Source organism: Hyperolius riggenbachi, chromosome 6 (assembly GCF_040937935.1).
Source record: "Hyperolius riggenbachi isolate aHypRig1 chromosome 6, aHypRig1.pri, whole genome shotgun sequence".
Classification (NCBI taxonomy): Eukaryota; Metazoa; Chordata; class Amphibia; order Anura; family Hyperoliidae; genus Hyperolius; species Hyperolius riggenbachi.
Window position 1 is genome coordinate 43,557,981 of NC_090651.1, and position 25,603 is coordinate 43,583,583.

The following is a 25,603-nucleotide window of genomic DNA, read 5'->3' on the forward strand; positions in this document are numbered from 1 at the left end:
TTTTTTTTTTTTTTTTATTGTTTTACCTGCTGGTCTTCTGGCTCAGTAACGTCCGAGTCGCAAACCTGGAATAAGGATGCAGCCAGTGTAGTTATTAATAGACATCTATACTGAGGTGGTGGCAAGACATTGTGGGATGTGGCATGGTATGTTTTAGGATGAGGCAGGTCTCGTCTGTCACTTGCCCTTTCTCTAGTGCAGGGGTGTCAAACTCAAATACAAAGTGGGCCGACATTGAACATTGGGAACAAGTCGTGGGCCAATCTATGTCTAATGGCCCCCCTCTCCCTTATAAATTTCTTTGGTGTCTAATAACACCCCTCCCTCCCATACACTTCCCTGGTGTCTAGTGCCCCTCCTATTACCCTGTACAGTTCCCTGGTGTCTAGTGGCTCCCCTCCTTCCATATACAGTTCCCTGGTGTGTAGTGGCCCCCCTTCCTCATACATATATTAAGGTGGTATAAAACTCAGCATTTTTTCTTTGCTCTAAAAATTATTTACAGCATATGATATACTACCACAATTTTTTTTAGCAGAACAGCATTCAGAGGGTTAAACACAGGGCTTACTTTTTCAATAGTAAAAAAGTAAGCCCTCTCCTGCAGGGAGATCCGCATCCGAACTGGTGATAACATTATCTTGTGTTTACTTAATTGTAGCAGAGAGGAATGTAAACATTAACTAATTGTGCAGAAACGTTTTCTAATGTGTCCAGAACTGATACACTGCTCAGAAATCATTACAGGGGACTTTACAATATAAACACACCAGTTATGAATAAAATGCAATGGCCGATTTCAGAGCAAATAAAACTGTACTTTGGGAACTTGTAATCTCTAAATGAATAATAATACGTTGCAAAAAGCAAATATGATAACTGTATGGGTGATAAAAAGATAAACACATTTTTGAGTATTATGTCAGAGTTTAATACTGCTTTAAAATCTGGCTCCTTCACCTCTAAAAGTGCCCATGCATCTACCAATTTTGTGGCCCGATCGACCATCCAATTATTTTATGAAACCGGATGAAAAACGATGTTTCAATAGATTTCGGACTAAAATCGGTCAAAAGCATCCATCGGACGTGCTGAAAAATCTTGATCGCACATTTGACGACACTAGGTAGATTCCTGATTGATTTCACACTGACATCTATCGTGAATCAGTCTGCGGTGTATGGGCAGGCAACAGATCTTTCTCTGATCAGATTCAGTAATAGAGAAATCTGTCTCACGGTCAATATACCCATACATTTTTCAGCCAGATACAAGGGTTTTAGCTTTTATTTACTTTTCAGGACAGCTGCCACTGCTTTTCACTGCAATGCATCTGCCTTATTTGCACGTATAAAGTGCTCAACTCCTGCAATGAAATAAAAAGGAGATGCAATCAAATTCACCCTTCGACCTCGTGTCTAGTTTTACTTTTTGCTAAATAAACTAAACATGCACTGCCTGTATGTATACCGTATACTTCCCCACCTAGTCCTCCCCCCCCCCCCCCCCCCATTTCTTTAGATTGTAAGCTCGCAAGGGCAGTGCTCTCTCGCCCTTTCATGTCTTGGATTATTATTTATTTAATAGCTTGCTCTCTGTTATACATTTTATTCATCATGTTACATCTGTGTTTGTATTCACCAGTTCTGTATTTTGTACCAGTGTCCTTATCTGATGGATATCATTTTCTGTGTCATTATATACCCCTTGTTTGTTTTCCTACTTTGTACAGCGCCATGGAATATGTTGGCGCTTTAGAAATAAAATAATAATAATTCGAAGTAGAATTGGTACTGTGCAGGGCTGTGGAGTCAGTACAAAAATTTTCCAAGACCTCAGTTTTATTCCACCGAATCCTTGACTCTGACTCCTCTTATTTGCACATAACAATCACGTTGAATGAAAATGTTTAACATAAAAGGCATTTCTTCACTGCCAAAGTGTAGGAATTTTAAAGCTATATTATGATGGCATCTGCTTTTGGGAACAAAAAGCTCCTGGCCAGGAAGTGGACTCTTTACCCTGTCAGCAATTCCGGCCTACCATTGGCAACGTGAATGCCCCAGCATGTCGTCTGTATAATAAGATTCACTGGAGCCCCATATCAGTTCCAGCGTGTAGACCTGCCACCTTGCTGGAGACAGTCGGTGCATTTTTTCCTGACTCCAGGTATCCAAAAATTGCTCCGACACCACAGCCCTGGTACTACATGTACCTATGTGTATATCTCATTATGTATCAGTGCAGTTGTTCTATAATGTTGGTAAATCCAAAAGCGGCTGGATAGTGTAATGGTTATGGTCTCCGCCTGTTCAGTAAGCCAGCAATTATTTCAGTAAGGATCCTTGCTACTGCCTATAGAGCGCATCCTAATGGCTGCATCTCTGGTGCTTTGAGTCCACCAGGAGAAAACCGCGATATAAATGTTCTGTGTCTTGGCCATGCCATTGGCATAGCACCATATACATTAAATACACCTGGGAATATTGGACTTGGAGAAGGACTTGTAAGGCCACATGAGAAATTTTTGAACAGTTACAAAAACGGGCAAGTAAATTAATCAGATATATCGCACTTACCAAAAAACTTGCCTAGGTAGAGGGAAGACTCTGGATAGTCCAGCGGCTTCCTGTGTCCTCCTCACCACCCACTGTTGCTGCGCGAGAACTCTTGGAACATATCCGACAACAACTTGTTGGATATGTGATTGTGGCCGTGCTCCCTGCCGTGCACTTGCACGTGTACCTCCACGCCGGTGTAATGTCTGATTGCGCTGCCCGGAAGCTCCCTTGTACATTGAGTAGCACGCATGCTCAGTGTGAAGTTAATGATGCTGCTGGAGGTAAAATACTAAATATCTACGTTCCCACACCTCTTACACTCCCCAAATTTTCAGGGTAGGGAGGGGACCCCCCGAACGACCTCTATGCCAAATTGCAGCCCCCGAGACCCTCTGGTTCAGGAGATAGATTACAGAAACCTATCTCGGGAACCAGCGGGTCTCGGGGGCTACAATTTGGCATAGACGTTATGGGGGTTCCCTCCCTACCCTGAAAATTTGGGGAGTGTAAGAGGTGTGGGAGCGGAGATATATAGTATTTTACCTCCAGCAGCATCATTCTATAGGAAATGTGGCCACACAGTCTCCTACTGCGCATGCGGGGCAGCGCAAATCAACAGGCAGCGTAATCAGACATAATACCGGCACAATTAGCCAAAGCTGCAGTATCTCATTGTTTGAAAACGCTTTGGGGTCACTTTCATAGCTCCCCAACTGTACCTCTTTTGGAGGGACAGTCCCTCTTTGGGAACCCAATCCCTCTGTACCTCTTTCTTCCTCATTTGTCCCTCTTTCAGACCTGATGTACAGATCTGTGTAAATATGTGTTTTTCTACTGAAAAAAGTGTTTAAAGGGGAACTTCAGCCTAAACAAACATACTGTCATCAAGTTACATTAGTTATGTTAATTAGAATAGATAGGTAATATAATCTCTTACCCACCCTGTTTTAAAAGAACAGGCAAATGTTTGAGATTCATGGGGGCTGCCATCTTTGTCATGGGGGCAGCCATCTTTTTGGTTGAAAGGAGGTGACAGGGAGCATAAGACACAGTTCCAACTATCCTGTGTCCTGATTACCCTTCCCAGCTGCACACACTAGGCTTCAAATGTCAAATTCAAAATGTAAAAAAAAAAAAAATTGCAGCAAAACAGCAGAACGAGAACAACATCAGAAATCCCATCATGCTTTGCACAGCATCAGGAGAAGAATGCCCGGGCAGTTTTCTTCTGTGCAGCTAAAAATGAGGCTAGTATAAGAAAAACAAAGGTCTGATGCTGTGAAACTGTTAAAGAAACACCAGGCCTTTTCAGTGCTGCTGAGTCGATTTTTAGTCTGGAGGTTCACTTTGATTCTAAACTGTATTACTATATATTAACCTTCTGCCGCCCGCGTCACGCTAGTAGGCGTGGCCGCGGCGGCAGCCCCAGGACCGCGGAGCTCCGCCCTGCCTTCGCTCGGGAGACTGTTAGACGGCAATCACGCCGTCTATTTACTAGGTGCCTCGCTGCGATGAGCAGCAGCACTGCACTGGGGACAGCCGTGTGACACGGCTGTCCCCATGGGGGACAAGAGAGCGATCGTCTCTCATAGGCAGAAGCCTATGACAGCCGATCGCCATAATTGGCTGGCTGTGGGGAGGGAGGGAGGGTAGAAATTTAAAGTAACAGGTTTTTTTTTAAAACAAAACAATAATATTTATTAAAAAATAAATAAACATGGGGGGAGCGATCAGACCCCACCAACAGAGAGCTCTGTTGGTGGGGAGAAAAGGGGGGGGGGGGGGATCACTTGTGTGCTGAGTTGTGCGGCCCTGCAGCTTGGCCTTAAAGCTGCAGTGGCCAATTTAGCTAAAAATTGCCTGGTCACTAGGGGGGTTTAGCCCTGCAGTCCTCAAGTGGTTAAATTGACGTATTTCTTACTTTCAAATGTTACAATGAAGGAAAATGACCCAGGATAAAAAAGGACCAGTGTGGGTTGAATTATAAAATAAAATTTTTCTTATGAAATCTGTATGGTATGCGTGACTAGGGGTGTGTCGGGGCGGGGCTAGAGTTGTGGCAGGGGTGTGGCTTAAGTGTTCCTCTTTCTTATCTCAAAAAGTTGGGAGGTATACACTTTAAGATGTGGAATAATCTACTGCAGGAATTGGGGTGGAGGGGTTGCATTGAGGGGGCTTGAATGCTTGCCTTATGTGTCCTTACTTTGAAGGGTAGTAATAAATACTTGGTAGAGTGTGTTGATACCTTGACCCAGGGAGATCTTTTTTTACTGCTTTCTCTTTTAATCTCTTTGGATTAAAGTGCTGAGGGTCTCAGGCAAGCTAGAATTGATGGTGGTTTTTTTTTTTCTACATAGATATTTATGTACTTACTAGTGAAAAAGGCCCAACCGTTAAATGTGCGTGTGCCGCCAATGCGTGCCAGGCATAAGGGAAACAGGAGGACGCAGGGACAGGGAAATTTGTTATATAGAATGTTACTTATGGAGGAGAGTGTTTTGTACTCGCAGATAGGCACCCAATACAACAAGAAAAACATGCATATATCGTAGAACCAACAGGCAATGCAGCTTACTTACAGTAGAACAGAGAGAGCACAGAGTGAATACAGGAAATGACAATCCCATAAATATTACTATCACATTTTATACACTGTGACATCCTGTGGTTGTTTACTATACTGCAAGGTAACTGTTGTTAAACCTCTAACATTAACTACGTTGTGTTACAGCAAGTCAGGGGATTCACCCAACTGGGACTTTTATAGGCAGCCTTTGAAACCTGATAAAGTTTCAAACCTTTCTATCCATCTTAAAAATAAACTTTTTGACAAGCTTTCCACCTTAATTACTATTTGTGCCCTTTCACAAGCAGCATTGCAATCACTGGAATATGAAATGAATATTGATGCAGGTTCAGCGTTCAGATCAGATGCGTTTTGTATTCTCGATAAATTGCTCAATGGTGCTGTAAGCCTTTTGTAGGCAGAATTGTCATATATTGATCTTGCATAACGGGATGCATAGATTATTCTCTGAATCGCCTCATCTCATCTTGTAAATTCACATGGAATGCATTAGGAAAGCCTGAGAGACAGAACCTTAGATTGTATCATACGTTTGCTATTATTAAATAGATTTTCATGTTCAGGCTAGCCTTACACTGGCAGATTGCTGCTTGGTTTCCATGGGGGAAGGGGGGATTTATTTCCAGCTGAACCTTATTTTTCCTACAGTAAGGAATAGGGATGGCCCTGCCTAGGAGAGCTCATGGAGAAGCATGTGATCAGTTTGATCAGCTGGTAGATTTGTAAGGCTCTTATTTGCTATGATGATTTCCTGGTGTAACATGTAATCATGACCAGCAAATCTATTAGCTGATCACATGCTTCTCCAAGGCCGCTCCTAGGCAGGGCCATCGCTAGTAAGGAGGGAAGAGTTAGAACTTTGGTTAGTCTGATATGAAGTCTGTGTTCATAATAAGCAGATTTCTCCTAACTTCTTGCCCCTAGGACCCCCAAGGGTGAACAGAGGCTTTATGTGAATCCTGATTGTCCTGAGTAATGTTGGTGTTCGGAACATTGTTCTGAATTCAGACGAGCACCACTGTTCGGCTTGTTAAAAAGCAAGTGTGATTTTGTGCGATGCTAAATTGCTTGCAAAGCTTTTCAACGTGTGCATTTGTTTGCAAGGCCACCATTTTTGCAGTCACAATATCCACGCATTTAACTGCTTCCAGACCAAAGCAGTACAAATCTACGTCCAGCAGGTGGTGCTGTGGCTCTGACTGGACGTAGATTCTACAGCTATGGTATTCAGTGTCTCCGCTGCTACGCCGATCTAGCCGCTCTTTCCACGCCGCAATTCACTCGCTCTGCCGTCTATAAGAGGGCTGAGCTCTGTGAGCATGTCAGGAGCTGCTGTCATTGGCTTCTGACCCGCGTGATCACGGAGAGCCAATCACATTGGCTCACATTGATAGACAGCCTCAGGAGCCAATGAAAGTGGCTACTGACCGACTGAGAGAGCTCTGCCATCATAGAAATGGCAGAGAGAGGAGCCTGCGGTGATGGAACAGCGTCGTGACCGATGAGAGAGGTGGGTATGTGTGGCGATTCAGAGCCAAACTCCCAGTCGTGAAGGTGGAGGTGTTTAGAAGATGGAGAGTGGCGTGCAAAAGGGCTAAGAGTACCTACGGGTTACAGAAGAACCGAGAGTACCTACGGGTTACAGAGTTTTCACTGTACATTTGATTACTAGAGAAGGCCAAACAATTCCGGCTTGCAGGCAAATTTCATGCATAGTGTTTGCAGCTGGGAACTGGACCAATCAGAATTAACCGAAAATGCATTTAATTGGCCAAGTTCCAAACTGCATACAATTTGCATAAAATTTGCACACAGATTGTAATTGTTAGCACCTAATTGACCATTTCTGTTGACAACCATCTGATGCCATTTATAAAAAGACAAAGATAGAGTAGTTTGGGTGGTTTATTGAGCATGCTTAGTTATAATTTCATTGGTTTCAGAAACGAACTGGTGGTCTTCTGTCTCGCAATGGATAGTAGCGTGGCCTGTTCTCGAAGTTCTTCATCGTCTGTTTCCTCAGCCTCTTGGATTTCCGCATCTTCAGAGGTGTGTCTGATTCAGCGTTCCTATTTTTACGATGTGGACCTTCTGTGTCCACAGAGGTTGACTGTTGGGTTGAGGGCTCTTCCATAGTTGTCTGTAGTGTTGTAGTCATGTTCTTTGTGACTCCTAGTGCTGGTGGTGGTATCAATTTTGTTGCTGATGTGATGGGCGGTAGTTTGGTCTTTGTCTGCTTCATCTGCTCTGCTGGTGTGGTCACCTTTGGGGTGACTGGTTTAATTGGCGGTGACATCACTGGGGTAGCTGCAGCTGCCAATGTGGCCGTTCTCTGTGTTATTGGCGGCAGGGATGTTGCAGAAGGTCTCATGGCTGGAGCCATCACAGGAGGCCTTGAGGCCACCGTAGGAGGTGTCATAGTAGGTGACGCTGTGGGATGTCTCACCACAGATGTCATTGCAGGCAGGCAAACGGCTGGGGACATCGCAGGACGAGGTCCAAACACTGGTGACATTGCAGGAGGTCTCTCAGTGGATGAAGTTACAGGAAGTGTGACACTGTAACGAGAAAACTGACCAATTAAATAATGACTACTTTTTCAGCCAGTTATAACAGCATCATTCTCTTTAAGCCAATCCACACTTTACTGATAAAAAAAAATCAGAAACTGAAACTATATACCTGTGAGCTCAATATTATTTGTGTATAAACTTTTTGAAGATATTCCAAAATTAAATAGATAGAACATTGTATACAGGGTTTCAGATACCCTCCACTCCTGGTACAAACTAATACAGGCTGCCCTGAGGAGTATGGCAGATTAGAAACCAGTACACTTGGAGGTTAGGCAGTTTACTGGACAAGAGCTGGTGTGGGCCTTGGGTCTCACTGGGACCAAGCCAAGTGAGCCAATGTGCCCCAGTGGAAAGCAACCAAAGGGTAAAAGCTCTGTGTGCTAGTCTAGCTGAGGGGACCTAGCGGGAGACCACATAGACAAATGGCTGCTCACTGTTTTCAGCAATTTGGTCACGTCCACTAATTTGTAAAAAAAAATAGGGACGCAGCGCCAAGCCCTTTCTCTGTTTCCCCTACCACTATGCAAGCCATTCTCTTCTGACCTCACTGCCACAGAAAACCCACTAGTAACTTTGCTAAGCTATCATTTCTCAATGACGAGACCCTCCTGATCCAGAGGAGTATATAAAGTCTTACCCAGCCACAATCCGGGGCCTCTGATTGTTGTCATTCTGTTTGGGATCCATTTCTATCGCTGCTCTCCTCTGCCAGTCCTGCTGAAACCAAGTCCAGTGTGCAGTTTGGCAGTTACTCTGCAGCCGGTAATGATGTCACCTGACATCTCAAGTCACATGATCCAACTGTGTTTTTTTTTTATTACATAGATTATAAGTGCTTTATTTAAAGTGGATAGCCAGCTTAGGGCTTGATTCACAAAGCCGTGCTAACTGTTTAGCACGGGTGTGCTAAACAGTTAGCACGTGAAGTGCCGATCGCGGACTTTTGCGTGCGCAAAAGTCCACGATCGCGCGAATCGCGGCACTTTGCCCTTAGAATACACATTCACAGGATCCTCTTTTCCTGTAAATTACAGATTACCCAACAAGCTCATGGTGAACCCAAAGTCCCAGGAGTGTTTAAGGGGCTAAAAGGGACCAAAAAGCCCCAATACTAAAATGCACTGGAAAACAGAATTTTGCCTTCTCCTTCCCTGTAAAGCTATAATTATGTACCTGGTCTTCTTGTTGTAAGCAAACCCCGGGGGGGGGGGGGGTTGGGGGTATTTGGGGGTGACTACGTGTCAAAACTCGCCAGACATGGACCCCCAGGACGGATCAACAAGATGATGACTGGGCAGTTAATTATAACTTTACAGGAGAGGAGGATCCAGTCAATTTGTATTATTGGTCTGGATATCCAGTTTAATAATTACAAAAATAACAATATTTAGGAATAATTTCCAGATTATAATAGATAAATGACTATGTATGAAATATGTGTTTAAAATGTTAAAGGGAACTTGAGGTGAGAGGAATACGGAGGCTGCCATCTTCATAATCCAAAATGCTAGTTTCCTGATTTCTGTGCTGATGCTCTGCCTCTAAGGCTCGGTTCACACTGCCATAAAGAGCGTTCCGCTTATTAGTTTCCGTGAAACAGATTAGCAGATGTGCGAGCTGATCCTATGCAAGGCAATAGTGGTATGAGAGCTTACCTGCGCAATCTGTGCATAGTATTCAAAATCTGTTGACCCTCATACTGCATGGAACTGGTGGCCAATCAGAATTGGATGTGTGTAGCAGGCTTAAAGTGTACATGCGATGTGCATACTAATAGATTTTATACGTACCCGTGGCTTCCTCCAGCCCCATAGGCACTGATGTGTCCCTCGTTGTCCTCCCGAGTGCCTTCATTCACCTGGTATCAGCTGGAATCTGGCGCAGTCGTGCAATTCGCCTCTTCTGCTCATGCGTGGCGTGGCTCATCTGCACATGTGCAGAAGAGTCCAACTGGAGCTGCTGAGCTAGTTACCGGGACCGATACCAGGAGAACAGAGGCAATCGGGAGGAGGACGGCGAGGGACGCATTAGTGCTCATGGGGCCGTAGGAAGCCCCGGGTACGTATAACATCTTTTAGTGTGCCCATCTCAGATTTACTTTAAGGTGTCCGTGTGCTACCAAGATTAGATTACGCTAGCAATCAATGTCTCGCTAACACCCCTCATTACTTGAGATTCAGATCAGGTTCAAGGGGAAATCTGATCTTGTTTGTGCCAATAGTGCAGCTAACTTTGTATGGTTTCACACAGGAAAGCTGGAATCCATTCCTTCTGCAGCCCCAAAGTGGAGTTGGAAGTGTTTGAGAGAGACGATATTGCTCCGAGATGAATATTTTTTAGCCTATTACTCTTATACAGAGGCTTGTGAGTCTATTTAGAGACATTATTTTATCATTTTTTACTTGCAGCATATGTTTTTGTGATAGTGCACATACACGTGTATATGCATACACTTTTATCATTTTTATGCAGGACGCCATATGTACTCCCATGTATGAGTGAATGTGCAGAGTGATTGGTGGGTAAGGCATGTTGGTATCGCCCTTGTTTCACAATTAAAGTATTGTTTTATCTATTACAGACTGATCTATATGAATATATCTCTATCACCAGCGCGCCTTTAGAATTTAGAGATACTACATTTTGTTTCTGAAAACACACGCATTGAAAGAGGAACTCCAGTGAAAATAATGTAATAAAAAAAGTGCTTCATTTTTACAATAATTATGTATAAATGATTTAGTCAGTGTTTTCCCATTGTAAAATGTTTTAAATCGCTGATTTACATTCTGACATTTATCACATGGTGACATTTTTACTGTTGGCAGGTGATGTAGCTGCTGCATGCTTTTTTGACAGTTGGAAACCGCTGTAAACAGCTATTTCCCACAATGCAACAAGGTTCCCAGACAGGAAACTGCCAGGAGTACCACGGTACTCAGTGTTTCTTGTGGGAGGGGTTTCACCACAATATGTCATACAGCTCCCCCTGATGGTCTGTTTGTGAAAAGGAATAGATTTCTCATGTAAAAGGGGGTATCCGCTACTGATTGGCATAAAGTTCAATTCTTGGTCGGAGTTTCTCTTTAAAGCAGCAGGGACAGCCATATTATCCCAGGGGAAAAAAACACACATATAAGTAGATAAATACTCGTTGATTTCAGTGATTTTTATATAGTAAATAAAGAGAAAACCGTTTGCATTTGCCATTTTTACTACCTCTAACTGAAGCTGACTGAAGTTTCTCTCCTAGAAACTGCACCGTCATAGCTTGCTTTGTAAACACATGTGAGCACAGCATAGATTGTGTTTCAACAGCTTCTGCAGAGGAGTGAGGTGTATTTTCCTTCTCAGCCTCCTGTCACACTGAACTACCCTCAGCCAATCAGTGAGGTACAGGAATGTGGGAGGGGAGATAACCAGCTTCCCTCTCCCCGGCGATGTACCAGAATAGAGCCAGGCTGACTGAGATAAGATTCATTACAGCAGAAATATTTATGATTGTATTGGAATGCTTGCAATCCAGGGTTGGGTTGTAGACTGCTTAATGAACACAGATCAGTGGGTAAATGGAATTTGATTTTATGGCTGACGCTTTAAGAAAAAAAGGCATTAGCAATCGCTCCTATATGTCTCGCCAAGTTAACTTTAAGGCTCCTGCAGGCAGTGTATTTCATATGCGTTGTCTCGGGTAGTTAGCTAATGCCCACCGCGATCTGAGGAAAATTACTCTTTTACTTGGCGAAAAAGAAAATCCTTAAAAGCCTGCACTGACTCTGATCTCCCCGCGTTATTTCAGTAATGGAGAGAGACATCTTTGAAGTGTATTAGTCATCGCTGCCTAGACTACATGAAAAAAAAGCGCAGGCTTTCCTTCCAGCACGGAATGGTGTTGTCTCTGGTAAATATTTGTAGGAGTGAGCAGCGTATGGATCTGCATGCTAGATGGGGAATGATCACTGCCAGCCAATGCCAGTCATTTTCAATGAAGACAGATGAAAGGATATCCTAGGCTTGTTAAATCTGAACTCTAGTCTGCCTAATACACACTAGTCCTTCTAGCTAATGATATATTTTTTCTGGTAGATGTGAATGCTAGTATCTTCAAATGATCGCTCCTAGTACCTTAACCACTTGAGGACCACAGTGTTAAACCCCCCTAAAGACCAAGCCATTTTTTGTTAAATTGGCCACTACAGCTTTAAGGCCTCGCTGCAGGGCCGCACAACTCCGCACACAAGTGATTCCCCTCCCCCCCTTTTCTCCCCACCAACTGAGCTCTCTGTTGGTGGGGGTCAGATCGCCCCCAGGTGTGTTTATTTTTTATAAATATCTTCTTTTTTTTTTAATACAATTTTGCTTTTTTTTATTTTTTTATTTATGCCACTCTCCCTCCCTCCCCCTGTCAGCCTATCACAGCGATCGGCTGTGATAGGCTTCAGCCTATCACTGCCAATCACATCTGTGTCACACAGCTGTCCCCAGTACAGCACTGCCTTAGATCGCAGTGCTGTACTAACTAAATAGACAACAGTTTTGCCGTCTAACAGTCTCCGAGCTGCGATCGCTGCCGGGAGACTGAAGGTGGGGTGGAGCTCCGCCTACCAAGCGGAGATGCGCGCACATCAGCGCGCGTGATCTCCTGCAAAAGAAAGCCCCATGACTTGAAGCCAATTGGCGTTAGGAGGTCCTGGGGCTGCCGCCACGTTCATGCCCATTGGCGTATTTACTGGTTGAACTCAATGGACGTATGTCTTTTTTCAACCAAAATAACTATGTCTCCAAGAGGTATTCTTCCAAGTTTGCCCTGTATTTGGCTCCATCCATCTTCCCATCAACTCTGACCAGCTTCCCTGTCCCTGCTGAATAGATGCACCCCCCGAGCATGATGCTGCCACCATCATATTTGACAGTGGGGATGGTGTGTTCAGAGTGATGTGCAGTGTTTCTTTTCTGCCACATATAGCGTTTTGCATTTTGGCCAAAAAGTTCCATTTTGGTCTCATCTGACCAGAGCACCTTCTTCCACATGGTTGCTGTGTCCCCCACATGGCTTGTTGCAAACTGCAAACTGGACTTCTTATGCTTTCTGTTAACAATGCCTTTCTTCTTGCCACTCTTCCATAGAGGCCAACTTTGTACAGTGCATGACTAATAGTTGTCCTATGGACAGAGTCTCCCACCTGAGCTGTAGATCTCTGCAGCTCGTCCAGAGTCACCATGGGCCTCTTGATTGCATTTCTGATCAGCGCTCTCCTTGCTCGGCCTGTGAGTTTAGGTGGATGGCCTTGTCTTGGTAGGTTTACAGTTGTGCCATACTCCTTCCATTTCTGAATGATCGCTTGAACAGTGCTCCTTGGGATGTTCAAGGCTTTGGAAATCTTTTTGTAGCCTAAGCCTGCTTTAAATTTCTCAATAACGTGTTCCCTGACCTGTCTTGGACCTGTCTTGTGTGTTCTTTGGACTTCATGGTGTTGTTGCTCCCAATATTCTCTTAGACAACCTCTGAGGCCCTCACAGAGCAGCTGTATTTGTACTGACATTAGATTACACACAGGTGCACTCTATTTAGTCATTAGCACTCATCAGGCAATGTCTATAGGCAACTGACTGCACTCAGATCAAAGTCGGCCGAATAATTATGCACACACCACTTTGCAGTTAATTATTTGTAAAAAAAATGTTTGGAATCGTGTATGATTTTCGTTCCACTTCTCATGTGTACACCACTTTGTGTTGGTCTTTCATGTGGAATTCCAATAACATTGATTCATGTTTGTGGCAGTAATATGACAAATGTGGAAAACTTCAAGGGGGCCGAATACTTTTGCAACCCACTGTATCTTATGTGCAACATAAACATTTGTAATAGTGTGTGAAACCTGATACCTGACAGGCTTTTCATATACAGTAACTCTGCAGTCTGACATGCGAAAAAAACAGTGTAATATTAAAACAGATTCAGCTTTGCAAATGAAACATTCCAAAATCTACACACAGTGAATTAAAGCTTTTTCCTCTTATATTTAACATGAAAAGTAGGAAAATGTTTACACAGTTACTTAGACACTAACTATGTAGCTATCAAGCATAAAATCAAAAATCAATTCTTTATTTTTATCTGGTAAACAAGTAATAGGGATGCTAACCAGGCAATCCTAAAGGTAAAATCACGATTCCTTTTCTTGTTGATAAATGATCATTCCCCAGTTTACCTGACTCTTATTTGGTACATTGCCGCACAAAGGAAGTTGCAGGGCATGCTGGGTTGTTCTTTTTTTACTTTCCCCTCAGACTTAACTAATGAAGCCTGATTGGCTGAAGCCTCTTTCCCTCCTGTTTTCCCCTCCCACACCTCTGTTCCTCTCTGATTGGCCAATATTTCTCATGCTGAGACAATGCACTTTCTATAGGTAAAGTGGATCCGAGGTGAACTTTTACACATTGCATAATTGTGTTCCTTTCCTATTGTTTATAGGGCATTCCTCAAGCTAAATACTTTTTTGTTTTTGTTTTAACCACTTGAGGACCCCCCCTTTACCCCCCCTTAAGGACCAGCGTTATTTTTTGTGATCTGTGCTGGGTGGGCTCTGCAGCCCCCAGCACAGATCAGCTGGCACACAGAGCGATCAGATCGCCCCCCTTTTTTTCCCCCTATGGGGATGATGTGCAGGGGGGTCTGATCGCTCCTCCTGTCTGGCATGTTGCGGGGGGGGCACTTCAAAGCCCCCCTCCGCGGCGAAATTCCCCCCTCCCTCTCCTACCTGCTCTTCCCCGGTGATCGGGGCTGCACAGGATGCTATCCGTCCTGTGCAGCCAGTGACAGGCTGTCCCCTGTCACATGGCGGCGATCCCTGGCCGCTGATTGGCCGGGGATCGCCGATGTACCTTAAAGCGCTGCTGCGCAGCAGCGCCGTACAATGTAAACAAAGCAGATTATTTCCGCTTGTGTTTACATTTAGCCTGCGAGCCGCGATTGGCGGCCCGCAGGCTATTCACGGAGCCCCCCGCCGTGAATTGACAGGAAGCAGCCGCTCGCACGAGCGGCTGCTTCCTGATTAATCAGCCTGCAGCTGGCGACGCAATACTGCGTCGCTGGTCCTGCAGCTGCCACTTTGCCGACGCGCGGTATGAGTGCGCGGTCGGCAAGTGGTTAAAGAGACACTGAAGCGAAAAAAAATATATGATATGAATTGGTTGTGTACTATGAATAATTACTAGAAGTTTAGCAGCAAAGAAAATATTCTCATATTTTTATTATGTGAAGATTACACAACACTCAGCATTCAAAATGATTCTTTCAGAGCAGTCTGTGAACTAATGAACTCTCCTCTGGCAGAGAAAAAGTAAACAGTTCACTTACAGTTGAGATAATAAAAGTCAGATAACAGCCCTCTCCACGACTTTGGAAGTCGCAGAGCTTAATTGCTTTTTTGCATAGAGATAACAACTGGAGTTTCTTAACTCTTCCTGTACTGGAAACAATTAGACTGATGTATCTGATCTTAATGTTTTATTTCTTAGCTGTACTACACATACAAATCATAATATCATCATTTTTTTTTTCGCTTCAGTGTCTCTTTAATACTCTAATTCCCTATAAACTAAATAAGCCACGCCCACAGGTTCAGAGAGCCTTGGCAGTAGCAAGGGCTAATGAGAGCTCAGTCTGGGCAGGGGGAGGAGGAGGTGTTACTAGCCATTGATTTCAGAGGCATAGGGGAGGAGGCGAGGGGATTAGGCTGATGGCTTAAGATACAGATAAGCCTGCCTCTGTGTAATGTTTACAAACAACATGGCTGCTGTCATTGTATCACAGGAAGAAATAATCATATTCTATTAAAACTGCTGTGTAAACCATCTAAACTTTAGATAAGATATATAGACAAGTTACTTGTTATAGTTAGTTTTTCATCTCTGATCCGCTTTAAGGGCTGGCAATGCATACACAATCAGGCAGAGGAGAGTAAGGGAGAAAACTACCTCATGATTGGCTGCAAAACAGCCGCACTTAAAATGGAAAATGCTAAGAAGGATTTCCTTTTTTTTTTTTTTATTTACTGTAGAAAAATCACTAAAATCAAAACGTGGACAGTGCAATGCACATGTTATGTAAGTAGAGCAAGTATTTATCTACTTATATATGTGGGTTTTTTTTTCTGAGATAGTATAGCTGACAGCTCCTCTTTATAAAAGAAAAAACACCAAACCTTCATTTTCTGCATGTTTTAGTAATGTTGGTATGTTCCTAACTTCCACTGATCTCTTGCAGCATTGTTTTTTATTCATATTGTAGGCAGCTCTTTCAGCAGCAAGAGATCAGTGAAAATTTTGAAATGTACCAACATTCCTAGGACATGCAAGCAGGGGAGGTTTTTGTTTTTTTTTCTTTTGATTGCCCCCACAAGTGAGTGAGTTTTTGCTAATTACTCAAGTGAAGAATCTATGATTAATGCGAGTCATCTAATGCTGGGTACACACGATGCAATTTCACGCCCGACAGGCGGGAATCGGGCGATTATTACCGACATGTCTGAACGATAGTGATTGATTTTGCGCACTTATAATTGGAAAGTTGATCGCTTTATCAATCGGGTGCACTTTGGACATGTACACATGATGCAACTTCCTGTCCAATCACTTGTCATTCGGGCGGGAAATTGCATTTTGTGTGTACCTTGCATTACTTTGTCTTCCTCCATCTGTTTTTCTTTCACAGCCCTACGACCTCCATGTTGTGTTACTTACTTTACCTGCAAATGGATTATTTCACAGTTGTGCCCCTTTAAGAAATGAGACAAGGAATCAATGTATGCAGAGTGCTGAGATTGCATTTGTGTCCTTGCTTTTGCCTTTAAACTTGACATGACTGCTTTACATGTCATTTGCAAATCTGCACTTCCTGCATCTGTAATTATTTGACTACTTGTCCCCAAAAGTTGCAGTTTGCCCAGCAAGCTCATGGTGAACCAGAACTCATAGGAGTGTGTAAGGGGAGTACTTACTAAAATGCTATGCAAAACTTTGTTTTCCCCATGGGGTATAAAACTATATTAACAGTACAGAGGTTGGATCGTGTGTCTAATGTCACTCTGCTGTGTCTCCCAGTACAAATTATTTTGGTAGACTATCCTTTTATGTGCATTGTACATTTTTATGCTTTTGAAACATAAAACCTATTAATAAAGATTTTGTGCCTTTGAATTTTAGGCCTTCGTCTGATGATTTGACGGTAGATCTGGTGACATACGCAAACCAACTCCCAGTTTCAGAGATCGTTCATCAGGTAATGCTTACATATTGCTACTTGGCAAAGTTTCAGTGCACGGCACGTAGCAGATTATGTGTGTTGTTGGTATATTTTGTTTATACTGCATGTTGTGTTACTTTTTTTTTTTTTAAATCAAATTTTTATTGAAAGTTTTAGTGGCAAACAGTGCCACAACAACAAATAAAACAGGTACAGTACAGTTATAATACAAGGTGCAGTCCAAGAAAAGTGTTTGCTTGGCAAGAGGTGGGATTCTGAGATCCCAAAGGGTCTGGTCCGGTCACATGCCTCTCCAGAAAATCATAACATCACCAAATTAGATAGTCATATAAACATTAGTCAACTAATTCTAGATCATAGTATGAAAGCCATTTGTTCCACGTTTTGGAAAATGTTTTAGGACATTTCCGCTTAATATATACAGTACTCTCTTAAAGTACACAAAATCTTTATGAGCCTAAATTCTCCAGTGGTTTATACGAGGGGGGAGTTCTTGATTCCATTTCAACACAATCATTTTCTGTGCATAAGCAACCAGCTTTCTGAAGGCCGTCAATTTATGAGTTGACAGAAGACTATCTTCTATGCTACCCAATAATAAGGCCTTGGGCGTAAAGGGTATGGTAATGTTAAATATTCTTTGAAGTTCTGCATGAATATATTTCCAATAGGGTGCTATGTGAGTACATTGCCAGAATATGTGGAAAAAATCAGCTCCAGCCTGTTGTATTTATCTTTAGTTGCCTATTGCAAATTGTTTTCAACAGTCACATCTCTTGATCATAAACAACTCTGACTTATTCTACTGCTCGAAATACTATATATAAATATGGACAAAGCACCATCACAAACAATTAAACAGGTAACCCAATATTCAGAAAACCAATATGAAATTTGCAGAAAGAACTTAAACAAATTGCACTAAACCCAGAACAGAAAGGTCAGTTACTCACAAAACCATATCTCTAATATCAAAATTCACTTTATTGTAGAAATTCAATATTAAACAGCTGTTATTTCCCACAATGCAACAAGGCTCCCACAGTGAGCTGTCAGCACCATGGTCCTGACATCACACTGTGGGAGGGGTTGCACCACAATATCAGCCATACAGAGCCCCCTGATGATCAGTTTGAGAAAAGTAAAAGATTTCTTGTGGGAAAGGGGGTATCAGCTACTGATTGGGATGAAGTTCAATTCTTGGTTACGGTTTCTCTTTTAATACAATTTGGTAAAAGGTAGTCTACGGACAAATCGCAATAGACAATCACGGTGGGATGACGGTGGCTTACAACCCCTGGTAAGAGCCACACTCCTCCTTGCTGCTGCACAAATCGCTGTCCTGAAAAGAGAGTGATTTGTGCCAGCTCATGTGCTGTAGCTCTGCCCCTCTTTTGCGCGTCGCCAGCGTAATTTTGTTCCATACAGACTAAATCTGGCAATTGCGCCCCTAGTGGCAGCCCAAATATGGACACGTAAAATGTATATTATGGGGCGGAGGGTGGGGCTGGAGACTTTGATCTGAAGGGACTGACGTTGTGCCAGATTTTATCCATCAACAGCATCATCATCTGGCAGCCAGTTGTTCCTATGTCGAACTGTCTGGCATTGGATCTGTGGGGAAAAGACCAATGTCGGATGTACAAAATTGAAAGAAAGAGGCGGCACACCACTGGCTGCAGACGTATGCTTATATTGTGCAAGAAACACTACATGTTAGGGACCATAGAGGCCTTTCCTCAGGCGTATAACATGTAGTGTAGTGTCTGTTCCACAATACAAGCATCTGTTTGCCGCCAGGGGTGTGCCACTTCTTTCTTTCAATTTTGGTTGTTCCGGGACCGTCAGAGCTATCCGGTGGAGGCCTCACACCGGAATATCCCCAAGACTGTGGTTCTGGGGGCTGTTACCGTGGTGTTTTGTATATTTATACAATGTCGGACGTAGTCTGACATAAAGCCATGGAGGTCCAAGGAACCAAAGATGAGAGGAAGTCTTCTCAATAGGGTCTCTTTAGGATTTTTACTTCTTCATGTGACCCTATTGAGAAGACTTCCAAGGAAGCGGACAAAGATCCGTGAAACGCTTTGTCTACAGTTTAACCATTAGCAGTAAAACTTGTTTTCCACTATTTTGTGTGATTCATCTGAAGAGGTAAGATAACTCTCTTTATTTACTTTTAGAGAGCCAAAAGTAGTACACGTTAAACATTATACATTGGGCATCTCCCACAATTCTCACGTCTGGTTTCATGTCTGCCATAGTAAACCTGCCACAGTGAAAGGGACTCCGAGCACCTCTCATGGGTATGCCTTTAAGACAGACAACTTCCAACAAAGTCGTGCTATGACCCCTCTGGAGGATCCTCTTGCAATGGCCAGGCGTGTCACTTCCTCTTCCTGCTTCATTCAGTGATGCACTTCTCTAACTGAGAGGTGCTCTGAGTCCCTTGAACTGGTTTCATGTCTCGCTATCTACTGGGAATGTTTTCCTATTTGAGCCCTCACAGTACGGTATACGGGACTCTCCCTCAGAATAATGAATATAAGCACGGCTCATTGGAGTGCGGGATCCGGCACCGCACATAAATATCCCTTTATTGCCATATCCATTCACTGCCATACAGCACAAATTGTTCTGCTCAGTATTTAAGCAGCTTTTGAGCAATTCCTGTGATTTATGGCGGCCTGTGACCACAGCAATCTATCTACCCCGCTATCACTTTATAAGGCAAAAAAAAAAATCTGATTTAAAACCCGCACAGAGTCAACTCGTGGTAATGGCAGAAGTGGGCGCCGCGCACCGCAGAGATGTGATATATGGGACCACCGTCGTGTAGCAAATAACAGGAATAAATATGAAATGGTCATAGGTGCGTAGGAATCCAGCCGCTATTGTTTCTCCCGTGATTTAGGGTCGGCAGTTAAAATGCGACGCCGGTCTAAGGGAATTTTAAACCGCAGGCTGAGAGATGTCACAAGTAACTAAGACGAGGTGGCATTTCAGGGAAAGCCTGCATGAGGAGGAGGCTGCCATCTTAATTCCCTTGTAAGACATATAAAATGCCAGTGCCTGGCTCTCGTTATGATCTTTTGGCCTCAGTAGTTTGTCACACACCTGTTACGAGCCTGCAGCTGAACATAGGCAGAACACCTGCTCTATGTACTTGTTCTCGGTCTGTGACTTAAAGTGAATGGGAACCGCATTTAAAAAAATGAGACAGATACTTACCCAAGGAGAGGGAAGGCTCTGGGTCCTATAGAGCCTTCCCGCTCCTCTCCTGGTCCCGTAGTTCAGGTGCTTGCTTGCCCGGTAGCAGTATTTGACTAATTTAGTAAAATACTGCTTTACCCGGCCGAAGGAGGCTTCAGAAGTCTTCAGGGAGCCCGAGTGCTCCTGAAGAAGGGCGGCCCTGTACTGCGCCTGCGCAAGCACGCTCTCTTGCACGCTCACGCCTGTGCAGTATGGAGCCGCACGTCTTCGGGGGGACACGGCTCCCAAAGATTTCCAAATATCCTTTCGGCGGGGATTGAAATGGGGGGGGGAGCCAGCACAGGATAGAGACTACCGGGAGAGGAGACAGAAGGCTCTATATGACCCAGAGCCTTCCCTCTCCTTAGGTAAGTATTTGCTTTATTTTTTTTTAAATGCGGTTCCCATTCACTTTAAAGTCATTGCTAAATGGGAATCTGAAGTGGGAATAAACTTATGAGATAATGAATTGTATGTGTAGTACAGCTAAGAAATAGAACATCAGTAGCAAAGACCAGAATCTCATATTGTTTCCAGTACAGGAAGAGTTGAGACACTTCAGTTGTTATCTAAGCAAAAGAGCCTCTCTGAGCTCTCCAACCCAACTTGGGTCAGAGACAGTCCTATTTTCTGAAGCATTTATGCATCAAATAAACAGTGAGAGGCAGCTGCAGATAAGATTTTACTGCAGGGGGGTTCAAGGTCATTAACTCTGCTCTGTATTTTAAACTATGAAACAAAGTGTGGCTTGCAATTGCAAATACGGTACAATTATGCAATGTAAAAAAAAAAAAAAAAAAAAAAAAAAAGTCTCTTTTCTTTGCTACTAGTGTTTTATTAATTATCTGTACTAGACATGCAATTCAGTATATCATAAGGTTTTTTTTTCGCTTCAGTGTTACTTTAAGTGAGGAAAAAAGTTGAGTTGTACTTGACTGTTTCTTCCAGTATTTGAGGTCCCTCGGGGTCCTTTCGGCCCCCTCCGGTGTTCTGCTGTTGCTAGCCGAAGAATGGAGCGGCACCTCATGGGGCTGGAGGAAGTGACAAGTAAGTATAAATACAGCACTTTTACAAATCTCAGGTACACTTTAAAGGACCACTATTATGTTTAAGCGGTATGGGGGCCCCCGAGCCTCTCTAGGGCATCTGCATGATTTTAAGCTGCATTGTAATAACTCGCCTGTCCTGGCAGCTGCTTTGTTCATGCTCTGACTGCAGCCCCCATGACTTCTGTCGGGTCCTTTTTAAGGATTAAAATGGCGTATGATTTATAATATTTATAAATTATTTAGTCAATATTTGCACATTGTACAATCTTTCCTCTCCCTGATTTACATTCTTAATGGCTGGTTCAGCAGCCCTGTTTCTTCTCAAATGTTTGTCTGCTAGCGAGCAGAAAATAATTTGGCAACCTTTGTCGGAGCTTCTTGTCGTTTGGCAAATGTGTCGTGTGCTGAACCCCACAGGGGGACGCGAAAGTTGTGTGGTTAGCTGATCCTCGACATTACATGTAGCATTCAGGATGAAACAAGACAACAGGAAATGGCAGGATCGAGCACAACGCAAACGAGTCTATTTGCCGTTTAACACCAGTTCAGCACCCGTCTAAACCAGCCCTAAATTTATCGCAGGTGGTGACGGTAAGGAGGATCACTGCGGAATGTTTGTCTACAACAGCTGGTGTCCCAAAATGCACTGGGAGGAAAAGACTGTGTAATTTCATAGTCTAGGCCAGGGGAGGACAAACTACGGCCTGCGTGGCCATCACCGATGCAATGCCAGATTGTGTGTGTCCCCAGGAGGTGAACTGCCTTGCGGCATCCAAAGGACGCGGTGCCAGTTCACCGACCACGGCCCGCAGCTCACCTCCAGCCTGCGAGAGTCTGGATTCCGGCAGGCAGAGCGGGGATACAGGAAAATAGTGTCGAAACCCTGCACTGGAGACTATTTGTGTCTCCAATGCAGGGCTTAGGACGCCATTTTCCTGTAGCCCTGGACTTGCTGTACAGAAGATGGTCGGGGAGCTGTGCAGGAGGCCTAGAGAGGAGTCTTCTGGAGGTGAGTAAATGTTTTTTACTTAACAGGTGCACCACAAGCAGCAGGGTTATTAGGGGGCCCTAACTAGGGACATAAAAGAGGGACCCTGTGTAATGTATTTTAAGGGGGAAAATTGCTGTATTGTGGTGAAATACTGCACACTGTTTTTTTTTTTGGGGGGGGGGGGGGCACTGCCACATTACATGCATTTTCTGGTAAAACACTGCCCCAATATGTACATTTTTTTTTTGTGAACCACTGTGCCATTTATATGTATTTTCTGGGGAAACGGTGTGCCATTTGTGTATTTTCTGGTGAAACGCTGCTGCATTACGTGTATTTTCTGGTAAAACGCTGCAGATTGTCTGTCTCTTCTGGGGAAACGCTGTGCCATTATGTATATTTTCTGGAGAAACGCTGCTGCATTACATGTATTTTCTGGTAAAACGCTGCGCATTATCTGTATTTTCTTGGGAAATGCTGCTGCATTATCTGTATTTTTAGGGGAAACGTTGCACCATTACGTGTATTTTCTGGGGAAACATTGCGCTATTATGTATATTTTCTGGGGAAACTCTGCCGCATTGCATTTCTTGCTGTCTGAGGTGGTCTGCCTGCTGTCCCTGGGCATTTGTTGTTTGGTGCGAAAGAAGTCTGGCGGCTGTCATTTACTGTTTGTGGGTGGGGGAACGTTGTCCAATTACTTTTGCCTATGTTGTGGGAGAAAACTGCCTTTGCGCTGCACCATTACGTTAGCTCCGCCCACATCATGTCAGGGCCACACCCATTTTTTTTTTGCACGCTGCACTCCTATTCTGGTCCGGCCCTCAGTCAAACTTGAGAACCGCGTGTGGCCCTCCAGTCAGAAAGTTTGCCCACCCCTAGCCTAGGCTAAGCATCTCTGGAAAGGCGGAGTTACTTACCAATATACAACAATAGAGAGATAAAGAAAGTGTTTCTGATGCTGAAACCAGGCTAATTAGCATAACATCGTGTATCCTGAATAATGCATTACATTCTGCCATATGTTGTTACTGTGCCTCTTTAAGTGAGGTCAGGTGTGTGCGCCACAGTAAACAGCGGAGGGTGGTGCGGCGTGTCCGGTATTCAGTCTCCCACTGAAGTGCTTTCGCATGTAAATAGCACTTACAAAAAATGTTTTATTCATGCATTTCAGAGGACCTTACCGGCTGCATGCAAGGGCTGGTGAATTAGGTTAATTAACTTCTGCGCTGCCCTCGAGCGGATGGGCTGCGCTTGATTAGCAGAGAGAACAGAACTTATCGCTGATTTCCACCGCATCCAATGCCCCACGGACGCTTATTATCATTGGAGATTATTTAAAATACCCTTGGATGACAGCAGGCGCCGAGCGCACGGAACGCCCGCTGAATGAAATGCTCCTTTTACCTTTAAGGCAGCAATAATTTTCTTCTTATTTTTAAGCTGTTTTAAAAGCTACGTTTCATCATCTGCGCACTGAACGCTGAAAGCCTGTAAAGCGTGTTACGCGCCCCTGCATGTCAGCATTGACAATCGTGCTGTGGAGAGGGAGGAGAGTAGACGAAGGGAGATAAAGGCTGTGTTTACTTACGAAGTAACTGTTTTTTTTCATTGTTAGGATTAGCCCGCCCCTTTCCATGGGTATGATTAGCCCGCCCCTTCTACGGTTATCCGCGTTCCTTCCTCATCTCCCCAGCCTTACAGGTATCAGTGTGGCTGTTTATCACAGTGATAGGTTGATATAAAAGAGGGATTGTTAAGGGGCCCATACACTCAGCCGATTTTCTGGCCGACCGATCGATTCCGATCGATCGATCGATTGATCGTTTGCCAATCGACCGATCGATGGCCGATTTCGATGGATTTCCATCGAGCTGGCAGGATGGAAAATTTAGGTCGATCTGATGAGATTGCTTATCAGTTTGCATTGGCCTTAATGGAAATCTGATGGCAAAAAAATGCCATCAGATAGAATTCCAATAGATTTCAAACTGAAATCTATTGGAATTCTATCCTGGTAAAAAATGTTCTAAAAACACATCAGATAGATCATCAGATGCATTTCTTATCTATCTGCTGCCAATCTGACGAGTGTATGGGCACCTTAAGCCACAAAATCAAATTACATTCACCCACTGCTCTGTTTAATATGTATCTTGCAACTTAACCCTGCATTGCAATCTAATCATAAATATTTCTACTGTAAGAAATCTTAGCTCGGTCAGCCTGGCTCTATTTTTGCAATTGCCAAAGACAAGGAAGCTTGTCATCACCCCTCCCACATTCCTGCTCTTCACTGATTGGCTGAGGGCAGTTTAGTGAGCTGCTGAAATGTGTTTACAAAACAAGCTAGCTAGGACAGTGCAGTTACTAGGAGAGAAAAAAAGTAAGGGAGGAAGTGACAGGAATGGCTTCAGTCAGAGGGAACGAAGATGGTAAATGTCAGGAACAGAATCCTCTTTAATTACTAAATAAAATTCACTGAAATCCAAATGTGGACAGCACAATACATCTGTTATGTAAGTAGAATAAGTCGTTATCTACTGTATATTTGTGTTGCCTGGGATAAAAAAAAGTAAGGTGGGAAGGCTCTGTATCCCTTAGAGCACGTGTCGAACTCCAGGCCTGGAGGGCCAGATCCATGCCAGTGTTTAGGATGCACTGAGAATGAGAGGAATGTATTCTACCTGATGGACCGCACCTTTCCTGATTCAGACCCATTGAGCTGTGTCAAAAAATGTGTGAGGACCTCTGCCCTCGTAGGACCAGTTTGACATACCTGCCTTAGAGCCTTCCTGGTCCTCTCTGTATCCCCTCATTCCACTGCCGGCGCCTCTGTCCTAGTCTTCAACTTTAATGTCAGAGGCCTTCGGGTCACCTCAGAAGGCCAAGCGGCTCTGTACTGTGCACATGCGAGTTGTGGACTGGTGCGTGTGCAGTATGCAGCCATTCGTCTTTGGAAGTACTCGGAGACCAAAGTTCTTCAGAGAAGGCCCAAAGAAGCAGCTGGTGGGAGATTGAAGGTGGGCCCGGCGGTGGAACGAGAGGATGCAAGAGGAACTGGAAGGCGCTAAGGCAGGAGTGCCTATTAGGTAGATCGTATTCTACCAGTAGATCGCAAAGGACTTCTGGGTAGATCCCACACCTACGCGTCGTACTCTGTCTCTGACTTGGATGAGCTTAGAGGGATATGCTGTCCTGAAGTTTTGCACAGCAATTATGATGTTGCAAGGTGGGAGCCATACATCGAGGCTGGTTTCACACTGTGAACTGGCGTCAGCGGTGGGTGTGCCACAACCGCACCGCCAAAAACAAG

At 43.9% G+C, this 25,603-nt stretch overlaps 2 protein-coding genes and 1 long non-coding RNA gene across 3 annotated transcripts in view; 2 read left to right on the forward strand and 1 right to left on the reverse strand.

Moving 5' to 3' along the window:
* Positions 1-25,603, forward strand: part of PIGK (phosphatidylinositol glycan anchor biosynthesis class K) — a 203,702-nt gene that overhangs the window by 120,312 nt on the left and 57,787 nt on the right. Inside the window, exon 10 of the mRNA XM_068239190.1 lies at positions 16,935-17,010. Coding sequence (XP_068095291.1) covers positions 16,935-17,010 — 76 coding nt within the window. The remainder of the gene's footprint in view (positions 1-16,934; positions 17,011-25,603) is intronic.
* LOC137520801 (uncharacterized) lies at positions 7,036-8,484 on the reverse strand. Its single transcript, XM_068239191.1, has 2 exons — positions 8,362-8,484; positions 7,036-7,706 (listed from the first exon to the last, which is right to left on the reverse strand). Exons 1-2 carry the CDS (start codon positions 8,409-8,411, stop codon positions 7,088-7,090), a joined length of 669 nt encoding a protein of 222 aa, XP_068095292.1. The 5' UTR covers positions 8,412-8,484; the 3' UTR covers positions 7,036-7,087.
* LOC137520802 (uncharacterized) lies at positions 8,013-10,411 on the forward strand. The gene is made up of 3 exons (XR_011021942.1): positions 8,013-8,088; positions 9,975-10,088; positions 10,306-10,411. It is a non-coding gene; the product is annotated as an uncharacterized lncRNA (long non-coding RNA).

Excerpts from the sequence above, each read along its gene's own strand:
- LOC137520801 (XM_068239191.1), bottom strand. The coding sequence starts at position 8,411 with ATGGATCCCAAACAGAATGACAACAATCAGAGGCCCCGGATTGTGGCT. Across the intron at positions 7,707-8,361 it reads AGGCCCCGGATTGTGGCTGG|TGTCACACTTCCTGTAACTT; the intron begins GTAAGACTTTAT and ends TTCTCGTTACAG.